General features: G+C 43.0%; 1 protein-coding gene and 1 long non-coding RNA gene across 3 annotated transcripts in view; one reads left to right on the top strand and one right to left on the bottom strand.

The window, feature by feature from the left end:
* Nucleotides 1-10,964, top strand: part of INO80C (INO80 complex subunit C) — a 29,111-nt gene extending 18,147 nt beyond the window's left edge. The window contains exons 3-5 of one of the 2 annotated variants that reach the window (XM_009192604.3): nucleotides 970-1,081; nucleotides 2,035-2,102; nucleotides 10,562-10,964. In XM_009192604.3, coding sequence (XP_009190868.1) covers nucleotides 970-1,081; nucleotides 2,035-2,102; nucleotides 10,562-10,693 — 312 coding nt within the window. In that variant the 3' untranslated portion in view covers nucleotides 10,694-10,964. The remainder of the gene's footprint in view (nucleotides 1-969; nucleotides 1,082-2,034; nucleotides 2,103-10,561) is intronic. The other variant, XM_003914304.5, reaches the window with a different exon arrangement.
* LOC116271465 overlaps nucleotides 376-18,923 on the bottom strand; it is a 95,137-nt gene continuing 76,589 nt past the window's right edge. Inside the window, exon 2 of the long non-coding RNA XR_004180053.1 lies at nucleotides 376-2,673. This is a non-coding gene — a long non-coding RNA (uncharacterized LOC116271465). The remainder of the gene's footprint in view (nucleotides 2,674-18,923) is intronic.

The following is an 18,923-nucleotide window of genomic DNA, read 5'->3' as shown; positions in this document are numbered from 1 at the left end:
AGGCAAGGTGGCACTGGCATTCTCTTCTCCCTCAGTCCCAGTCGCCTCCTTCTCCCCCATGGGTGAGATGGAGACAAAAGAAGAAGGGTTCTTCCTGTGGATCTCTCAATGTGCCATATCCCAAGGATTTGGGTGTCCTTTGTGGATTCATTAAAGGATACTGTTTGGAGGGTGGGTCATGTCCGTGATGATTGTTCCCCTAACCTTTTCATTAGTCTTACAATCTTAGACAAAGCTTGAAATATTAAGCTAAATGAGAAGTATTTCCTCATTAGTTTCGTAAGGTAGATCAAAGCTGTTGTGCTGTTGAGTGGAACACGGGGTCCTCTTCCTGTCATGCTTGAGACTGGTAATAGATGGCAGCAGTTCAGATTATAGTGTTAAATTTTTTTAATGAATTAGTTTTGGAAATACAATGTTACCAGTGTTTGTAACAGATTTTGGTATTCTTTTCCATTTTATTTTGTCATCTTTATAGGATTTTAAAAAAAAAACCAGATATCCAGAAGGTTTGCCATACTGCAGCTGGAGCTTTCTCACCTTTTCCAGGATCCCCAGTTTGCTTGGCAGAGACTTGCCCCAAGAAGGGAGTTTAGAGACACAGTCGTGGATTTAAATCTGACTTTGTAGTAAATTTATCTTAAAGTATGAAGAAATTCATGAATGAATTCTACAAAGTTAGACCCAATAAAGGCTTTTTTTTAACATGCATATAAAGAAGTAGCCTTTTATTTCTACTCCCAACACAAACTAACTCAAGGGCTTTGACAATCTGAAAACCTCTTTTTAAAAATAAGATTAACATGTTAACGTGTACAGTGAAATACCTTTTAAAAAAAGTCTCAGGGGTCTCAATGATGGTTGACAGATGAGCGGTACATTACAGGTATGATTAAGCATAGATGTCAGATTCTGAAATGGTAGTCTCCATTGGTTTTTGTTTCTTCTAATCCATGCCTTCAATTCGAGCACTCTGGCCACGGTGGCGCAGTAGCTGGCAAGAAGAACAGAACCTGGAAGAACCTGAAACAAATCCTCGCTTCCGAAAGGGCATTGCCGTGGCAACTGAACGATCCTAACTGTGAGCTGGCTAGAGCCTTCCATGTGTTTACAATGTTCAGAGTAGGAACTATCCTATAACAAACCTACAGTATTTTATTGTGTTTGCATCATTGTAGGAAATAATTTTTAGCTTGAGAATTTTACAGTGGCATCAGTGTGGGCAGATTATGTGTGTATTTTCTCGTAACTGTATCTGTATTGAGCCTGTTTGTTTGTGTTGTCATGGATGTGTGGGTTTTAGTGTCATAGGTCCCAATATGATAATATTGGTGTTTCTACTAGACAAACTTCTCATTCAAAAGTCTACTCTTAAAATGTGTTTCCAAAAACAAGGTAGCCCAAGTATAATGCCAGATTTAGGAGAGTTCCTGACAACCAGCTTAAAGTCCAGCTCTTTTACTTTGTGAGCCAGTGTTTAGCAAGAGTAAATACTTCATGCTGCAGTGTGTCCAGATTTATGTAAAACACTGTTATATGTTCTGTTCAGCTTCACTGGGAAGTACAAGTTCAAAGTTCTCACCATCTCCTGCTCCACTACACTTCTTTCGTGGGGGTGACTCACATGGGTGACAAGTGAGCTAGTCAGTCATTCGTCTGGGTGTGGACACGAGGGTGTGGGGATGCTCAGATCCAGTTACTGGCTTGTTTGGCATTTCATCACCATCAGCCCATGTAGTGTGAGATTGTGAAAATAGCTGGTGGGCAGATGAGCTTTCCGGTGCTTCTGCTGGCATAGAGAGAGCATCCCTGGTGACAGGGCGGGGCTAGATCTGGAGCCTGCACTTGGCCTGTGACACACTGCATTATTTCTGGGAATCCTCCCCTACTTCTCTAGTTAATCTCCAGAGACTTCTGTGACTACTTAATCACAAAGGAAATTTTCAGGAATATTATCAAATACTATTTTAGGAAAAAAAAGAGAGGGGATTTGAATGTTTTCAGTTTCGTTTAGTTATCTTTTTTTTTTTCCAGACTTCAGTATTGATGCTCCTCCATCATTTAAGCCAGCTAAGAAGTATTCTGATGTTTCAGGTCTGCTTGTGAGTATCTCTCTTATAACATTAAATGGAAAAGATTTCACAGTAACGTCTAATTAGACAAGTGTTGAATGTTGACCATGGCTGGTCCTGCCTGGAGCCCGTCTACAGTGATAGGTGATAGGTTTGTGCAGTGTGTTCATTGCTGCAAACAGGCATCTGTAGGGCAGCCTGCAGGGAGGATTGAACCAGAAAGCAGGAGACTCCAGTTTCTCTTCTTTACCTCTGCTAGTTAACTATATGCGATAACATGAAAGAAACAACTATGTATTTCTTTTTTTACTGCTGAAGTTTTAAAAACCTGCATTTTAGATGATGATTGTATTTACAAAACCATGTTTAAACTTCTCTAAATAGGTGCTTTGGCAAAGGTTGTGACATTCAAACTTATTTTTAAGCATCAGAACCCCTTTTCCAAGTGAAATCTTTTACAGAATCCAATACATAAACAGCCTGGAGCCACCTTTCTGCTGCGGTCCCATGTGGATCTGGCCACCTGTCTTCTTCCCCACTCCTCACCACAGTGACTGCTCAAGTGCTTCTGGGGAACACAATTCAGGAACTGCCAGCATAGCTGGAAGAGTGGAAAGCAGGCAGGTTACTAAAGCTCAGGAACCTCAGAGCACCCCCATTTCCTTATTTGCAGAAGTTAGAACCTAAGATTCATCTCAATCCTTTTTCATCTCATAAATTTGGAAAAATAATTTAAGTGCTTTACATGTTAATGAAAATATGACTCCAACTTATGTAACAAATTGGCCAAATTAATTATGTACAGAGGAGAATTGTCTCCTTTGTTATTATTATGTAATATCCCTGTTTCTCCCGGATAATATTCATTGTTGTGAAGTCTACTTTGTCTGCAATTAATATTGCTTTCATTCATGTGTGGATGGTATGTCTTTCTTGATCTTTTCACTTTTTTTTTTTTTTTTTTTGAGACAGATTCTTGCTGTGTTACCCAGGCTGGAGTGCATTGGCACACTCTTGGCTCACTGCAGCCTCTACCTCCTGGGTTCAAGCGATTATCCTGCCTCAGCCTCCCAAGTAGCTGGGATTACAGGCGCACGCCACCACACCTGGCTGATTTATATATTTTTAATAGAGATGAGGTTTTGCCATGTTGATCAGGCTGGTCTCAAACTCCTGACCTCAAGTGATCCTCCTGACTTGGCCTCCCAAAGTGTTGGGATTACAGGTATGAGCCACCACACCCAGCCTATCTTTTCACTTTTAAACTATCTGTATATTTAAAGTGGATTCTTGTTGAAAGCATATTGTTGAGTTGTTGGGTCCTTCTTTTCCTTTTTCCTTTGGAGGTAGGGTCTTGCTCTTCTGCCCAAGCTAGAATGGAGTGGTGTGATCATAACTCACTGAAGCCTTGAACCCCTGGGCTCAAGTGGTCTCCCAACAGCAGCCTCTCAAAGTGCTGGGATTAAAGGCGTGAGCCTCTGCACCCAGTGGATCTTGCTTTTTATCCAGTCTATCAATCTAAGAAATGTTGTCCTCAGGCTATTCATATTTAAAGTGATTGTTGATATGGTTGTATTTAAATCTACCATCTCACTAGTTATTTGTTCCATTTGTGTTTGCTTATTCCTCTTTTTCTGCCTTCTCTGGATTTATTGAGCATTTTTTAATAGACTGTATTTTTCAGAACAGTTCTAGATTTATGAAAAATAGAGACAATAGTATAGAAAGTACCCATATAACCCAAACTCAGTGTCTGCTGTTATTAACATCTATGGTATATTTGTTACAATTAATGAACCAATAGTGATATACTATTATTAACTCAAGTCTATAGTCTATTCACATTTCCTTAGTTTTTACCTAAAACTATATCAAATTTAGTCATCACGTCTCTTTAGACTCCTCTTGGCTATGCCAGTTTCTCAGATTGTCCTTGTTTTTAATGACCTTAACAGTTTTAAGGAGCACTGGTCAGGTATTTAGTAGAATCCTCCACCACTGGAATTCCTCTGTTTTCTCATGATGATAAAACTGGGGTTAATTGAACATTTTAAAATTCTGTTTTCTTATTATTTATACCTCTTTTAAAAATAATGAATGGTTACTTTCATGTTTAAAATATACATTTTAAATAACCTGAGTCTATTTTCAAATCCTATACCACTTTGTGTGTATTGTGAGGGTCTTCTGGTAGTGAATTTCTAATCCCAGTCTCTAATTCTTTGTTGTCATATAGTTTACTTTTACATATGCTGCAAACAAAATACTTAGCTGTTAATTTGTGCTCTAGACAGTTAGCTTTTAGAGAAATAAAAATAAGAAAAAAAAAAGAACTTTCTTTTATCTTCATTTCATTCTATTTCCACCTTTTTTCATTTTGTTGTTTATTTCCAAGTTGCAGTCTGATGTCATATTCTTTCTACTGGAACAGTTTACTGTGCTTTTCTTATAAAGTAGATTTGCTGCTAATGAAGTCCTTTCTTTTTTTGTTTTGTCAAAGAGCCTTTATTTCTTCTTCTTTTTCTTTTCTTTCTTTTTTTTTTTTTTTTTTTAAGACAGAGTCTTACTCTGTTGCCTAGGCTGGAGTGCAGTCGAACCATCTTGGCTCACTGCAGCCGTCTTGACCTCCCAGGCTCAGGTGATGCACCCACCTCAGCCTCCCAAGTAACTGGGGCTACAGGTGTGTGCCACCATGCCTGGCTAATTTTTTGTATTTTTTGTAGAGATGGGATTTCACGCTGTTGCCTAGGCCTGGTCTCAAATTCCTGGGCTCAAGTGATCCTTCCCGCCTTGGTCTCCGAAAGTGCTGGGATTACAGGCGTGGAGCCACTGCACCCAGCCTTGTTCTTCCTTTTTGAATGATATTTTCAGTGAGTATTTTTGAATGACATTTTCAAGTCTGAGCTGACAGTTTTTTCTTTCATCACTTTTAAGATGTCAGCGGTTAAATGTTGTCTTTTTGCTTCCATGGGGAGAAGTTTGATGTAATTCTTACCTTTGTTCATCTCTACGTAATGTTTCTTGTTTGACGGCCTTCAAGATTTTCTCTTTGTCTTTTGTTTTCAGCAGTTTGAATATGACTGGGTATTATTGAATATGACTCAGGGTATTATTTTTCTGGTATGTATTCTTGATGTTCTCTGAGGTTTTGGATTTGTGGTTTGGTATCTGTCAAGAATTTTGGAAAATTCTTGGCCCTCATTTCTTCAAATATTTCTTTTGCCTTGTCTTTTTCCCTTCTTCTAGGATTCCAGTTACACACATGTTAAACTATTTGATAGTGTCCCAAAATTCTTGGATGCTCTGTTCTGGTTTGTTTGCTTTTTAAAACTCTTTTATTTCATTGCGGTTCAGTTTGGATGGTATCTACTGATGTGTCTTCAAGTTCTTTACTCACTGTATAGAGTATACCAGTGAATAAGCCCATGGGAAGCATTATCTCTTTAACTGGGTTTTTAATTTCTAGCTTTTCTGTTTGATTATTATAGCTTTCATGTCTCTGATGAAATAACTTTCTTTTGAATTATTTATTTATTTATTTAGAGATAGAGTCTTGCTCTCTAATCCAGGCTAGAGTGCAGTGGTGTGATCACAGCTCACTACAGCCTCAAACTCCTGGGCTCAAGTGATCCACCTGCTTCAGCCTCCCAGGCAGCTAGGACTACAGGTGTGTGCCACCACACCTGGCTAACTTTAAAAAAGTCTTTTATAGAGAAGGGGTCTCACTGTGTTGCCCAAGCTGGTCCCAAACTCCCAGCCTCAAGCCATCCACCCGCCTTGGCCTTCCAAAGTGTTAGGATTACCAACGTGAGCCACTGTGCCTGACCTGAAATAACTTTCTGTCTTGCATGTTGTCTCTCCTTTAACTCCTTCAACATATTGATTGTAGTTATTTTTAATTTCCTGTCTGATAGTTTCAAAACCTACATCATATTTGGGTCTGGTTCTGGTGATTTCCTTGTCTTTTAAGACTACTTGGTCATTAAGTCTATATATATATATATTTTTTAAGTCATCAAACACATAATAGCTGTTTTAAAGTATTTATCTGCTATTTCCAACATTTGGTTCATCTTGGCCAGTTTCTATTGACTGCTTTTTTTCTTAACTGTGGGTCACATTTTCCTGTTTCTTTGCATCTATGAGTTTTTTTGTTGTATACTGGACATTATGGATGATGTATTGTAAAAACTCTAGATTCTGTTATCTTTCCCTGAAGAGTATTTTTTTTTCCTGTGGTAGCTTAGTTCCTGACTGATCACCTTGAATGGGTGTAGGTTTGGTTTTGCACTTCGTTAGGACAGGTCTGCGGAAAGCCCATGTTTCCCAAGCTTCTTTAACTTAGTTGCACTTAACTTCTAAGTTCTTTATCCTCTACCAGTCTTAATGAAGTTTGGTGTTAGGCTTTGTTGTAGTGAGACTAGAATAGATGGTACTCAAGGGCATGATTTTAATTCCTAAGCTGTGGCCTTTCTGTTATCTTAGCTAGGTGCCAGGAGTGTTACAGCAATCCCTATTCTGGCTGGGCTGGCACTTCAGCAACTCCCAGCACTGCTTAGCCTCTGGAGTTTCTGTTTCCCTCTTAACCACTCTCCAGTAAGACCTATATAGTCTTGCCTTGAACATGCATAGTCCAGCCCATGGTTATGGACTCATGTGGAATCCCAAACTGACTTTTGCCTCCCTTCCAAGGCAGCTCCCTCTTCTGTTACTCGGTTTTGCCAGTATCAGGTGTTTCAGTAGCCCCTGAATCTGATCTCTGCTTCCCCAGCTCAGTGGGTCCATTGAGCTCTGCATGAGCTCCACCTCTGCCCCACGGTCAGGAAATTGGCACAGGCAGAGAGAGTTTGGATGATCCTGGAACTTACCTTGTGAGCTTCTCTTTTCTCAGGGATTGCCGTCTTGTGCTACCTCTTGTCTGTTGCCTGAAAATGGCTACTTCATATATTTGACCTGTTGTAATAGTCGTTTATGGCAAGAGAGCTCATCTGGCACCAGTTATTCTGTTATGGCCCAAAGTGGAAATCTCTCCCTGTGTCATTTTGAGTTTCTGGAGGCCACAGTTATGGCCAGACTTGAGGGTGGTTCCTTAGAATGTCAGCTTTATCCTTACCGTTTCAGGCAGCTCATCTGCTAGTACAGTGGTTTTCACACATTAGGAGGAAGGAGAATCATTATTCCAGGCCCCTTTATGTCATTGGCAGTGGACTTGTCATGTTACACATTACCTAAAACCTCTTGCCCCACTGTATGTAGGAAATAAGAAATTCTGAATAGACAAAGAAGTCTCCCAGTTCATTAAAGGACAATCCCACAGAAGAATCAGCAAAAAGGATATAAATAGGCAATTGCCAGAGAAGAAATATAGATGACCAATAAGTAGATATTCAGCTTCACTGGTAATTAGGAGAAAGACTCATCAAACAGGGAAGAAATTAAGACATTTGCTTATACATTTTGGCACCAACATACAGAAATGGATGTCTTCATACATTGCTGTTTTGAGGTGGGAACATACACTGGTACTGCTTTTTTGGAGGACAATTGGAACAGTCTGTTGAGATTTAAAAAAAAAAGCAAAAGCATCTGACCTTGCAATATGCCTTATAGGCAGCTCCCTAGAGAAATAGTGTGCACAAAGAACTTCATGCAGAAATGCTTATGAGAGACTACATTCGCAAAATGCTGGAAGCAACATCAAGGTCTATCACAGCGGATATTTTCATACTGTTCTTGAGCTCAGTGCATAGTAACAACATGGACAAATTTCCAGGATGTAATGTTGATTGAAAGATGCAAAGCAATATAAATAGCATGGTGTTACATATATAAAATCAACACACACACACACACACACACACACACATTGAGTTATTTCTCTTGTGTGTTTACGTATGTGTATAGGGGTAGACATAAAAAGTCTGGAAAGGTGCCCACTTAGCAGTGGTTTCTCCAGGGGAAGGCAGAGGACTTTTGGATGGTAGATGGTGGTAAATGAGGACTTTAGTCTTATCTGTAATGTTTTCTGTTCATTTTTTTTTAGGGGAGAACATGTTCGTCTGTTGCTTACATAATTTAAAGTTATATAATTAAAAAGTAAAGCCTAGTTCACATTTACATGGACACACACCTGTTCCCAGCCAGCCACATGACTGTTTCCCCTGTGCCTAGGCACAGCAGCCAGACATGCAGGGTCACACCTGTGTTCAGCGCTCATTACAGAGCTATGAAAAGTGTATTCTGGGTGAGACGGGCAAGCTGTGAATACTGCCTGTCACCCTGCAGCAAGGGGGGCCTGAAGCTGTTTGCTGGATTCCCTGTGGGAAGTTGGCCTTTGCTTATTTCACTCAGGCTCAAGGGATGGCATCCAGAGGAGGGTGGACTGTAGGTGTGAAGCTCTTGACTTGTTCAACTCTGGGGTGTCACTTGGCATCCTTCCTTCTATTCAGAATCCTAGATGCTGGCCCCTGGGTCCAGTCCAGTCTGTTCAGGTTTTTGTTGGTAACTTTTTTGTTGGTGCCACAGGATCTCTGTATTCTGCACTGTTTATTCAGCAGCGCTCTTGGCAGTGAGGTCTGAACTTGGGCGGGCCGGCTCAGCACAGTTTGCTGGTAGGAGTGAGGCAGCCACAGACATGGAGCTCGGCCGAGGCTGGTTCGTCTACGGAAGCCAGATGGTCCACGCCAGACACACATGCCTGTGCTCTGCTCGGAACTGCAGGGCAGCCTCTCCTAACAGTTAACCTAACTTCCCTCATGGCCAGGATCCCTCAGAAGAGACTTGTCACTGTTTTTCTAATTAAGCCGTTCCTTATATTACTGTCATTAAAGGAAATGTGGTACAGAAAGGTAACATCTAGGTCAAGCCAAGGGATTGAAGTTTTATTTTATATAGAGCTATTAGTTAATCTTAGCCTTTTAGGAATAATCCCATTTCCTAACACACAGCAGTTAAATACTTAGGGGAGTCCCCAGTGGCAAAATGGAAGACTTTTTAGGGCACGAGAAGCCTATAAATAAGTTCCCGACAGCTCGTTGCTTTTTTATTGAGTGTTCCCTCCCTTCCTAAATCACCGATTACTGTGAGTCTAGGTCCACACAAAGATGATCCACATTAAAGTAGACATCTACACTTGAATAATTGGATGTTATCTATCTAGACTTTAATGGCATCTTTTATGATTTTTTTTAAAGGAGCTCAAAATGACTCACCCTCATGTCTTTTGTTTCAAAATCCGTAGAAGCCCACGTACTTTGAGGTGTATAGTTAGTGAATTATTTTCTCCACTTGGCACACGGGGAACAGAGACCAAGTGAGAATTTTGATATGTCTGGGAAACAAGTTCTCTTTTCCGCGATGGTCCCAATTGTCTGTCTGTTTATTCATTCATTAATCATTTGTTTTATTATACAAACCTGACTGGAGGCCCTCTGTGCACTCTGCATTGCACTAGGAGCCAGGCTACAATGATAAGCAAACCACAGAGTTCCTGTCTCATGGACCCTCATAGCCTAGACCATCATCAAAGAGTCATGTAGATAATAAACTTTAAAGCAGCAGAGATGTGCATTCCACTGGAGTATTTTTGCTGCTGTGAGAGTGGAGGGTGAGGCTCTGACCTCCTGTGGGGGTACAAATAGGCTTCCCTCGAAGTGTAGCTTTGGGGCTGAGTCCTGAAGAATGAACTGGTGATTACTGAGCAAAATGGGCCACAGTTGGGGTCCCCTGCCAAGGAAAGGACAGATGGGGCATGGTAAAATGGAGGAACTTAGTTAGAGGCCAGGGATAGTTGGAATCAGAGTGGGGACGTGTGGCTGAGGAGGAGGCTGAGGACAAAGGAAGGCCCAGAGCCGAGGAGCTGCACTGAGGACTTGGGCCTTTGTCCCAAGAGCAGAGGAGCCATTTTGAGAGATTTTATGCTAAGGAATGACATGATCAGAGTTGCACATTGCGAAGAAGATCCTGGCTGCAGTTCTAGGGGAAGGGTGGCTGTGGACGGTCAGTGATGTACTACAGAGTGGCTCCGGGAGGTGTGGAAGTGGCGCAGGGGGTGTTGGAAGAGCTGGAAAGGAGCATGCTGGAGGTAAATGGAGCACAGCAGGGAGGGCCACATGCCCAGCATGCAGGGCGTCAGCTCCTGCCTTGAGCACAGACCTGGGACATTTGTTGGAAAGAGGCAGGAGTGGGAGGGATGACCATCATGAATTCACTCTTGGACCTGTTGCAGCCCTTGAGGCACCAACAAGAAGGGTCCCAGAGTCTAATGCGGTTATTCCCCTTCCTCCTGTCCGCACCCTGAAGTGTTTCTGGAGTCTGGGAAGGTTAATGAGCCTGTGCCACAGTGAGTGATTTAGTGTTCTTGGTGGCAGAGTAAGACATAATGAAAATATATATCACTTTCAGTGAAACAGAAAAATTTTTTAAACTTATACTTGAACTTATATCCCTACCCACAAAAACTTTCTGCCCTTCCCTGTGCCTCCTTCCAGGCCAACTACACAGACCCCCAGAGCAAACTGCGGTTCAGCACCATTGAAGAGTTTTCCTATATTCGGAGGCTGCCCTCTGACGTCGTCACCGGCTACCTGGCCCTGAGGAAGGCCACAAGCATCGTTCCCTGAGCCCGAGAAAGGGAGATGAAGTGGAAAGCTGTTTCAAAAACAGACTCTGGACTCGTGATTTTGTTTCACGGAAAACAAACTCGTCCTGCTGTCAATCTGAAAATGCCAGTGCTGTGCCTTGGAAAGAATGTTTGGCTTTCATTTAAGGGTTTTTTTGAGTGTGTGTTTTCCCTCCAAGTGTGATATTTCCTGCTGAATTAAATTATACTTCAGTTGTTGCCTCAAGTAAAGGTGTTTGACAAGAAAATACAATGAAACTATACTTTTCATTTATCCCAAGTCCCTGAATTTTTGTTTTAAAGTAGTGAACCCCATATAACACATTGAAAGACTCTGCAGTGAATCCACAACAGGTCTGGATTACTTCCAATCCTGGCGACCCCCTTTTAGAGCATGTTAGTCTTTGTCTCTGATCAGAATGCTTGGAAGAATTCCAAAATTGGGTCCAGAGAAGAAAGAGGCAAGTAACTTGTTCTGTCCCACTGGTCTGGTTCTCACCTGTGCCTCTGCCTCAGATCAGCCTCCCCTCATCTTTGGGAGTGTGGGGTACCAGCATTCACACTGTCCCAAAAGGGCTTTCGTCTTGGTAGAGGATGCCGCCCCTCTGGCTGCAGCCTGCTCCAGAAAGGGAGTGTTTGCATCTCCATCCTCCAAGGAGAGGAAGCATTTTCTTGGCCAGAGAAAGGAGAGTGTGGAGACAAGTCCTGGGCCTCTCTGGGCCCTATGCCTGCATTTCCCCAGGGAGGACAGTGGAAACAGGCCCTGGGGCTTCTGGACCACAGCTGCCTCTGCTTTGGGGGATTAGGCACCAGGTGTCCTTTCTCTCTGGGGAAAGCCCTTCTTCAGGCTTAGAGAAAATAAAACAAAGCAAGTCAGCTGGGAGAGCAGCCTGTGCAGGTGGCAGCTGCCTGGAACCAGGCTCCTTTTCCTCCAGGCTGGCAGCCCCAGTATCCTTCAGCACCTTCCCAATAACCGTGAGAGTGGGGGAGGTGCTGTGGGGCCTCCCCCTGTCTCCATGACAAGGGACCTGAGGGGATGGCCAGAAGAGGTGGGGCCTTTCCTAAGCCCATAATCACCGAGCAAGCATCAGAATCACCTGGGAGCCTGCTGTGACACAGATTAGGGAGCCTGTCTCCCCGAAGTACCTGATCAGTAGGTGGTCTGGGGTGGGGCCCAAGAATTTGCATGTTTGCTTTGATGATGCTTTGAGGTCCACTTTTCTGATAAAATCAGTGGTTGCTGAAAGACCAGAGGCTGCTGCTTGGTTTCCGCCTGCACTTCCTGCCAGCTGTCCTCCTAGGAAAACGCCAGCTTCCGTTTTGGTAGAAGCAAGGAGTGAATGAGCCAAGGGTCCTTCCTGCTTCGCTTCCACCTTCTATTGTACAGAGAAAACTTGGGGCAGGTCCACTTCTTTTCCATGAAGGTCCCCAATTGGACAGTGCCCTGAAATCACTTCTAACACTGACGCTAGGCACCACCTCAGACCTACCGCTCAGACCAGGGGCAGGGCCCAGGGTTGAAGAGGGAAGCCCTGCCCTGCATGTGTTCACCAGGAAGGGCCCACAGACTGCTGCTCCTGGAGGCCTCTCAGGGTTTCTGGATGTGTATTTGTTCCATAAACCCTCAGAGAGTCACCTGGAGACCTGCTAAAAGGCAGGTTCTTGGGCCACATCCTAAACCTGACCGACCCAGGGAGTGGGGCCCAGGAAGCTGCTTTTGACAGATATTCCCGTGTGATCATCACGCACAGAGGAGTGAGAGAACCAGTGTTCTCCCCCGCAGAAGGGAACCTCACCCTGCCTTTCCCATTCCCCTGCCAGGCTCTCCCCGCTGACATTGTTTCGCAGGAGAGCTGTGAATTCTGAAGATTAGGTTGCTTCTCACCCCAAGCTCCAGAAGTCTAGGCTGAGCCAAACCAAGCTTCAAGTTGTGAGTATTTTGAATAATGAGCCCTTGCTCATTAATCGATCCTGTACTGAAATAGCCCTTGCTATCCATGCTTTAGCCCGGTGGTTCTCAGGCCAGGCTGCATGTTAGAATCACCTGTGTGGGTGGGGGTGTCCAGGAGAGGGACGGTGACGGAGGTTTAAAAATACCCGGAGATTCCGATTCCGCTAGCCTGCGCAGGGGCCCGGACATAGTATTTTAAACTCCCAAGATGCTTCTCATATGCAGCCAGTGTTGAGAACATTTGCTGTAACTATGAAGAGAATATTTCATGTAAGGTGCATTTTCTTATTCTCAGATCAGCTGGCTCTTTCCATCCTAGGGCCATGAGCAACTTGCAAGGGGTTTCTTTGGGGTGTGTGTGCATGTATGTGTGAATTTAGGGTTCCTTTTTACATGGCATCCCACACTGGAGTCAGAAATATGAATGCCATTGCAGATTCCTCCCTCTTCATTCCTATATCACCCTCTTCGTCTTCTACTTGGTCCTGCTCCAATCCTCCTTCAGAATCACCTCATACCCTGCCTGACACTTTCATTGTCCTCCTAACAACTTTGAATGACTTTGCCCATCACAGCATATCTACTGATCATTTGCCTCTGATACGAAGTCAATTCTTGTATTGGTCTGCAGGATCCAAAAGAAAAACTCAGCCCCTTTAAGAGAAAAACAATTAGCTGGACTTGAGAAATCCTCTTAAGACCAAACTCAGGTCCAGTCTGCTCTGACTGGAGTTTGACTCTCTCTTAATCTGGTATTGGGCATGGTTTAAAACAACCTGTAACGTTGAAGATAGGCTCTTCAGAAGCAGAAGGAAGTCCCTGTAGGTGAGGGGGACCCATTTTCCCCCATCTCTCAAGTTAAAGCATGGATCTGTCCAGATTTTAAATGTGTTTCATAATTCATTTGGCACCTGGTAGAGGGCTAAACATGTTTGCAATAAGAAATTTCTAATTGCTGAATCCATAGTCATTGGAAAAAGATATCAGACATTTGTTACTGTTTCCAGTGTCTGTAAATTGGGAGTGTTTAACTTAGTAAAAATAAAGGGTAATGAAAGAAATCAATGGACTATGGAACTTGACCCCATTATCAAATAGGACAGATATCCTGGGGAGAGATTACAAAATATGGCCTCTCACAAATGCGTGAAACAATAGTGCCATTTAAAATAATGTTCTATCTGATGGACATATGTGGGCCTTATTTGGATCCTCATTCAAACAAACAAAAAAAACTTTAAAATTTTGAGACAATTGGGAATCTGATATATTTTGATATCTGATAATATTTTGGAATTCTCACAAATAGTTGTGATTATGCTATTGTAATGTTAAAATAAAGAATTCATATTTTTAGAGACACCTACTGAAATATTTATGGATGGAATGATAATGACATCTGGGATTTGCTTCAGGATGATATGAGAGAGAGGAAGTGGATGAGAATCGTGTTGAAATAAGATTGGCCATGAGTCAATTAAAGTTGAGTGATAAGTCCGTGGGGGTTCTTTATATTATTCTACTTTTGGTGTACGTTTGCATTTCTTCATAATAAAAAAGCTTTCAAAAAGAATGTGATGTTTTTATTACTAAAAGTAGTGATGAACTCTTACCCAAAGTGAGTGCTTTGCGTTAGCTTGCACTGGCTTACAGATGCTGAAAGTTTGAGAAATGCTGCCCAAATGGTATGAGGTCTTGAATAGAGGAAATACCCAATTCCTAAAACATCTAACAAAGAATATAGAAGAAAGGAACCAAAGACAGGTCAAGTTGTCCTGTAAAGGTTCTTAATAGAGGTCTTCACTGTGTGTTCCGTTGTCCCGGAGGGCTGTGTATTTAAGAGTATTTTCTCTGTAGAGGTTAGGAAGCCTGACAGTGAGGAGACCAAAGACTTCAGCTTTGAGGTTCTAGTGGGGGATACATCTTAATAGAGAGGGCTGTGGATGCATAGAATGACTGACTATGGTTTGAATAAATACCTGTTGTTCTAATTCCTGATAGAATCTGCAGTATTCATTTATGTGCATAGAGAAGGAAATTAGGTTATCAAAGAATGATGCACCTGCACAAATTGTTTGGCTTCAAGGAATTGCTTTTGCTGAACTTCAACAGGGTTTATGCTTTTGTGCCCATATTAAGGAATTGCATTGAAAGAGGTCAGGAGATATGGTCCTACAAAAATGCCTATTACATTTGTCTCAGAAATGTCCCACAGAACCCCATTCCCCCACTGTGGTCCTGCAGGGTGAGCTTTTTGGTTCAGGACCCAGACATGGAGCCTGATAGCCTGGGTTTGAATCTCATTTCTACAACTGAGTAACTCTGTCGTCTTGGGCACATTACTGACTTATTCTTGAATTCTTAGTTTCCTTATCTGTAAAATGAGTGTTATAATAATGTCCACCCCACGAGATTGTCAGGATCAAATAAGAAAATGTCAGAGAAGCACTTAACCCAGGACTGTGATCACCCACCTCCCCTCTGGTCTGTGCATTAGAGAGGCAGAGCTTTCCTGACTTGTACCTTCAGCTTGGTTATATTTCTCATTTCCTTGGCTCCTAGGACTCTTGGCTCATGCCTGCTTGTAGTAACTGAATAACATCATATGATAGATATTTCCATGTGCTCATCTTATTGCTGGCTCTATCAACTATTTTCCTTGCCTTCTTCATTGCTTATTTTGACCATTTTTTTCATCCTTTATTCTGTGTATTCTAATAAGCTTGCTCAACTTTTTTATGAGACAAGGGAAGGAGTAAATAGCTAAAGAAGCAACGATCTGTGATTGAGTCCAGGGGAGAAAGAGGAGTTGAGGGATTTGTGGGGTGAATAGCAGAGGACTTTAGTGAAGGAACTCCTCTAGGATAATGAGGGAGACAAAGAGCCAATAGAAATCACCCACTGGACCTCTTAAAAATCACTCATGTTTTATGCCTTCTTTGGTATTCACCATGTATACTACCGTGTTTCCTATGTAATTGCAAACCTTAAAACCCTAAAAACAAAAAAGGGGGGGACTAGTTGTTTACTTGTTTTGATGACCAGCTTGAGCAGGAAAATGAGGGATCCTTCTTCCTGTTGTAAACACAGAACTGTATCCAGCCTGGTTTTCTTCCATAACTCAGTGGCCTCTGTCTACTTGTACTTCTGTTCCAACTGCCGTCAAAGCCTTTCCTGAGAAGAGTCAGTGTTTTCCTGGCCTACAGGATGCTGACTACTGACAGGTGCACAGTGTGCACCAAACACACCACTGCCCTCCCCTGGGGTCAGGAAGATGAGTCACATCCACCAGTGGCTTGGAGCCCTGGGTCTTTCCAGTGTGAATCCTGGAGGGCATAGTCTGGGGTTCTGCAGTGTGGAATACTGCAAGGGCTTTTATCAGGGAGCCAGCCAAGGCCTTGGTGACTGATATCTCCCCTAATAACATCTGGAAAGGAAATTGCTCACAAGAGATAAAGATGAGAATTTCTGCTCTTTGCAATGGAAAATTATTACAGACAACATCAGACCTCAAAAAGGAGGTTCCTCAAAGTATGCATTTGTACAATTCCCCCCAAACTCCTTGCTTGGCTCTTTGGAAGGTTTTGTAGAAAAACAGTAACCTGGCCAGGCGCAGTGGCTCACGCCTGTAATCCCAGCACTTTGGGAAGCCGAGGCGGATGGATTACCTGAGGTCAGGAGCTCAAGACCAGCCTGGCCAATATGGAGAAACCCTGTATCTGCTAAAAATGCAAAAAATCAGCTGGGCATGATGGCGCATGCCTGTAATCCTAGCTACTCGGGAAGCTGAGGCAGCAGAATCACTTGAACCTGGGAGGTGGAGGTTGCAGTGAGCCGAGATTCCGCCATTGCACTACGGCCTGGGGAACAAGAGCGAAACTCTGTCTCAAAAAAAAAAAGAAAAAAGAAAGAAAGAAAAACAGTAATCCAAGGATTTGTGTGCACTTGTTACCATTTTCTTTGAAATTTAATGCTGCCATTTGTTTGCTTACGGAGTGGCACAGAGCCCACAGCATTTGGCTCTGCCTCAGAGGCAAACATGGCTACAGGAGCCAAAGAGAAACGCAAAGGAGGACACTCTAGGAATGGGATCTATAAGTGGGGACTTCCGGGTGCACATGGGGTCTTGGAGAGCACAGGCAAGGCCTCCCAGTAGCATCACCTGGGCCAGGGCCCTTCTCAGAGAAAAGAGGACTGAGCAATGTGGATGCTTTCCCAGAAAACTGATTTCATTGGCCTACAACAAGGTTTACATGTTGTTTGTAAGAAGTCTTTTGTTTGTTTTTCTTCTTTATCTTTCTTCTCTATTTTGAGTAGAAAGTTAAAAAAGCCTACTACTATGAAGTCAGATTTAGATATTGAAAAATACATACAATACGTTGGTAAGTGAACAACAATAGAATCACAAATATAGACAACCACCTTTTTGTAATTTAAAAAAAAATCGGTAAGAGAGGATGTGAAAAATGATTTATGCTAAGGAGTTAATGATTGTCTCCTTCGGAAAAAGGAGTGGATTTGGGGTGGGAAGATGAAGAAGGAGAACTTAAACATCTTAGAATTTTTGGAAAGAGTACAATATAATTTATAAAGAGTGAGAGAGACTCAATTTAGGAGCTCTGGACTGGGAGGATTGCTAACACTTTCCTGTGAGCTCGGAAAAACTCCTTGAGGTTAGACCATCAGTCCTCTGCTGCCTCTGTCCATAAGGGAAGCCCACCGCCACCCATCAGGATCCAGGGTCCCTCCGCCCTGCTCTATGTCAGAGCCCCTAGCCCTCCTGATAGCACAGCCACTGCACCTGATGGCACACCATGCACCCCACGCACGTTGTTTCCATCTAATGCCTACAACAATATTGAGGCAAGTGTAGCCGTGGGCTCACTCTACACCTAAGAAACCTGAGGTTTAAGAGAGAAACTAGAGGCAGGGAAGGCTGTGAGCTGGGTCCCTGCATCCACGCCCAGGACTCCTTCTCAGCCCCTGTGTCCTGTGGCAGGAGAAGGTTGGCTTAGAGCTACCTGCGGAGGGCGAGGAGAAGCAGAGGAACACTGCCTGGACATGCATGAGAAGCACATCACCCCGTGTCACGTTCTGTGATGGTTAATTTCATGTGTGAACTGGGCTAGGCCACAGTACTCAGATACTTGGTCATATGTTGTCTGGATTTTTCCTTGAGGGTGTTTTTTAGATAAGATTAAAATTTTAAACCAATAGACTTGGAGTAAAGCAGATTACGCTTCATAATATGTGTGAGCTTTATCCAGCTAGCTGAAGGCCTTCCAGGAAAACAAAAGTGAGGTCCGCGAAGAGAGAAAAGAAGCCTCTAGGCCCTCCTCAGACTCACATTTCCCTGGGTCTCCAGCCTGTCCATCTGCCCTGCAGTTTTCAGACTTGCCAGCCCCGACAATCTTATGAGCCAATTCTTTAAAGTAAACCTCTCTCTCTCTCTCTCTGTGTGTATATATATATATATATGTATACACACAGCCTATTGGCTCTGTTTTCCTGAAGAAACCTGGCTAATACACTTTGTTTAAAGCAGAAGGGTGGGTGGACACATTTAATTTAAACTACCTTCCACTGGCATTACCACACCTAGCAGTGAGCATTGCACATCTTATATGCTTCATAAATATTTGAGTGGAAACCAACAGTAAAATGCTGAATGGCTTTGCCAGATGTAGTATTTATTTAAACTATTGTTTTGTTCTCTTATGAGTCATTGAATGGGAAGGAACCGAAATTGTCTGGATGAAATTGTGAGGGGGTAGAGAGGGCTGGGAGCAATAGGTGGTGAGGTGTCCCCCATTTCTAAAGATTCTATGACCCACATTATTCCAGAAATTCTAGCTTGTGTTTTGTGTCTTTCTCTCCTTCTCTCTCTTTCTTTCTTTCCTTCTTCCTTCCTTCCTTTCTTTCTCTCTTTCTCTCTCTCTCTTTTTCTCTCTTTCTTTCTTTCTTTTCTGTAGACAGGGTCTTGCTCTGTCACCCAGGCTGGAGTGCAGTGGTTCCATCATAGCTCACTGCAACCTGGAACTCCTAGACTCAAGGGATCCTCCTGCCTCAGCCTCCCGAGCAGCTGGGACTATAGATACACTTGGCTAATTTTAAAGTTATTATTATTGTTTTGTAGGGACAGGGTCTTGCTTTGTTCAGGCTGGAATGCAGTGATGCAAACATAGCTCACTGCAACCTGGAACCCCTGGCCTCAAGCAATCTTCCTGCCTTGACCTCTCAAAATGCTGGGCTTACAGGCATAAGCTAGCACGCCTGGACT

Source organism: Papio anubis, chromosome 19 (genome assembly GCF_008728515.1).
Source record: "Papio anubis isolate 15944 chromosome 19, Panubis1.0, whole genome shotgun sequence".
NCBI classification, from domain to species: Eukaryota; Metazoa; Chordata; class Mammalia; order Primates; family Cercopithecidae; genus Papio; species Papio anubis.
This window is presented reverse-complemented; position numbering and strand designations above follow the sequence as displayed.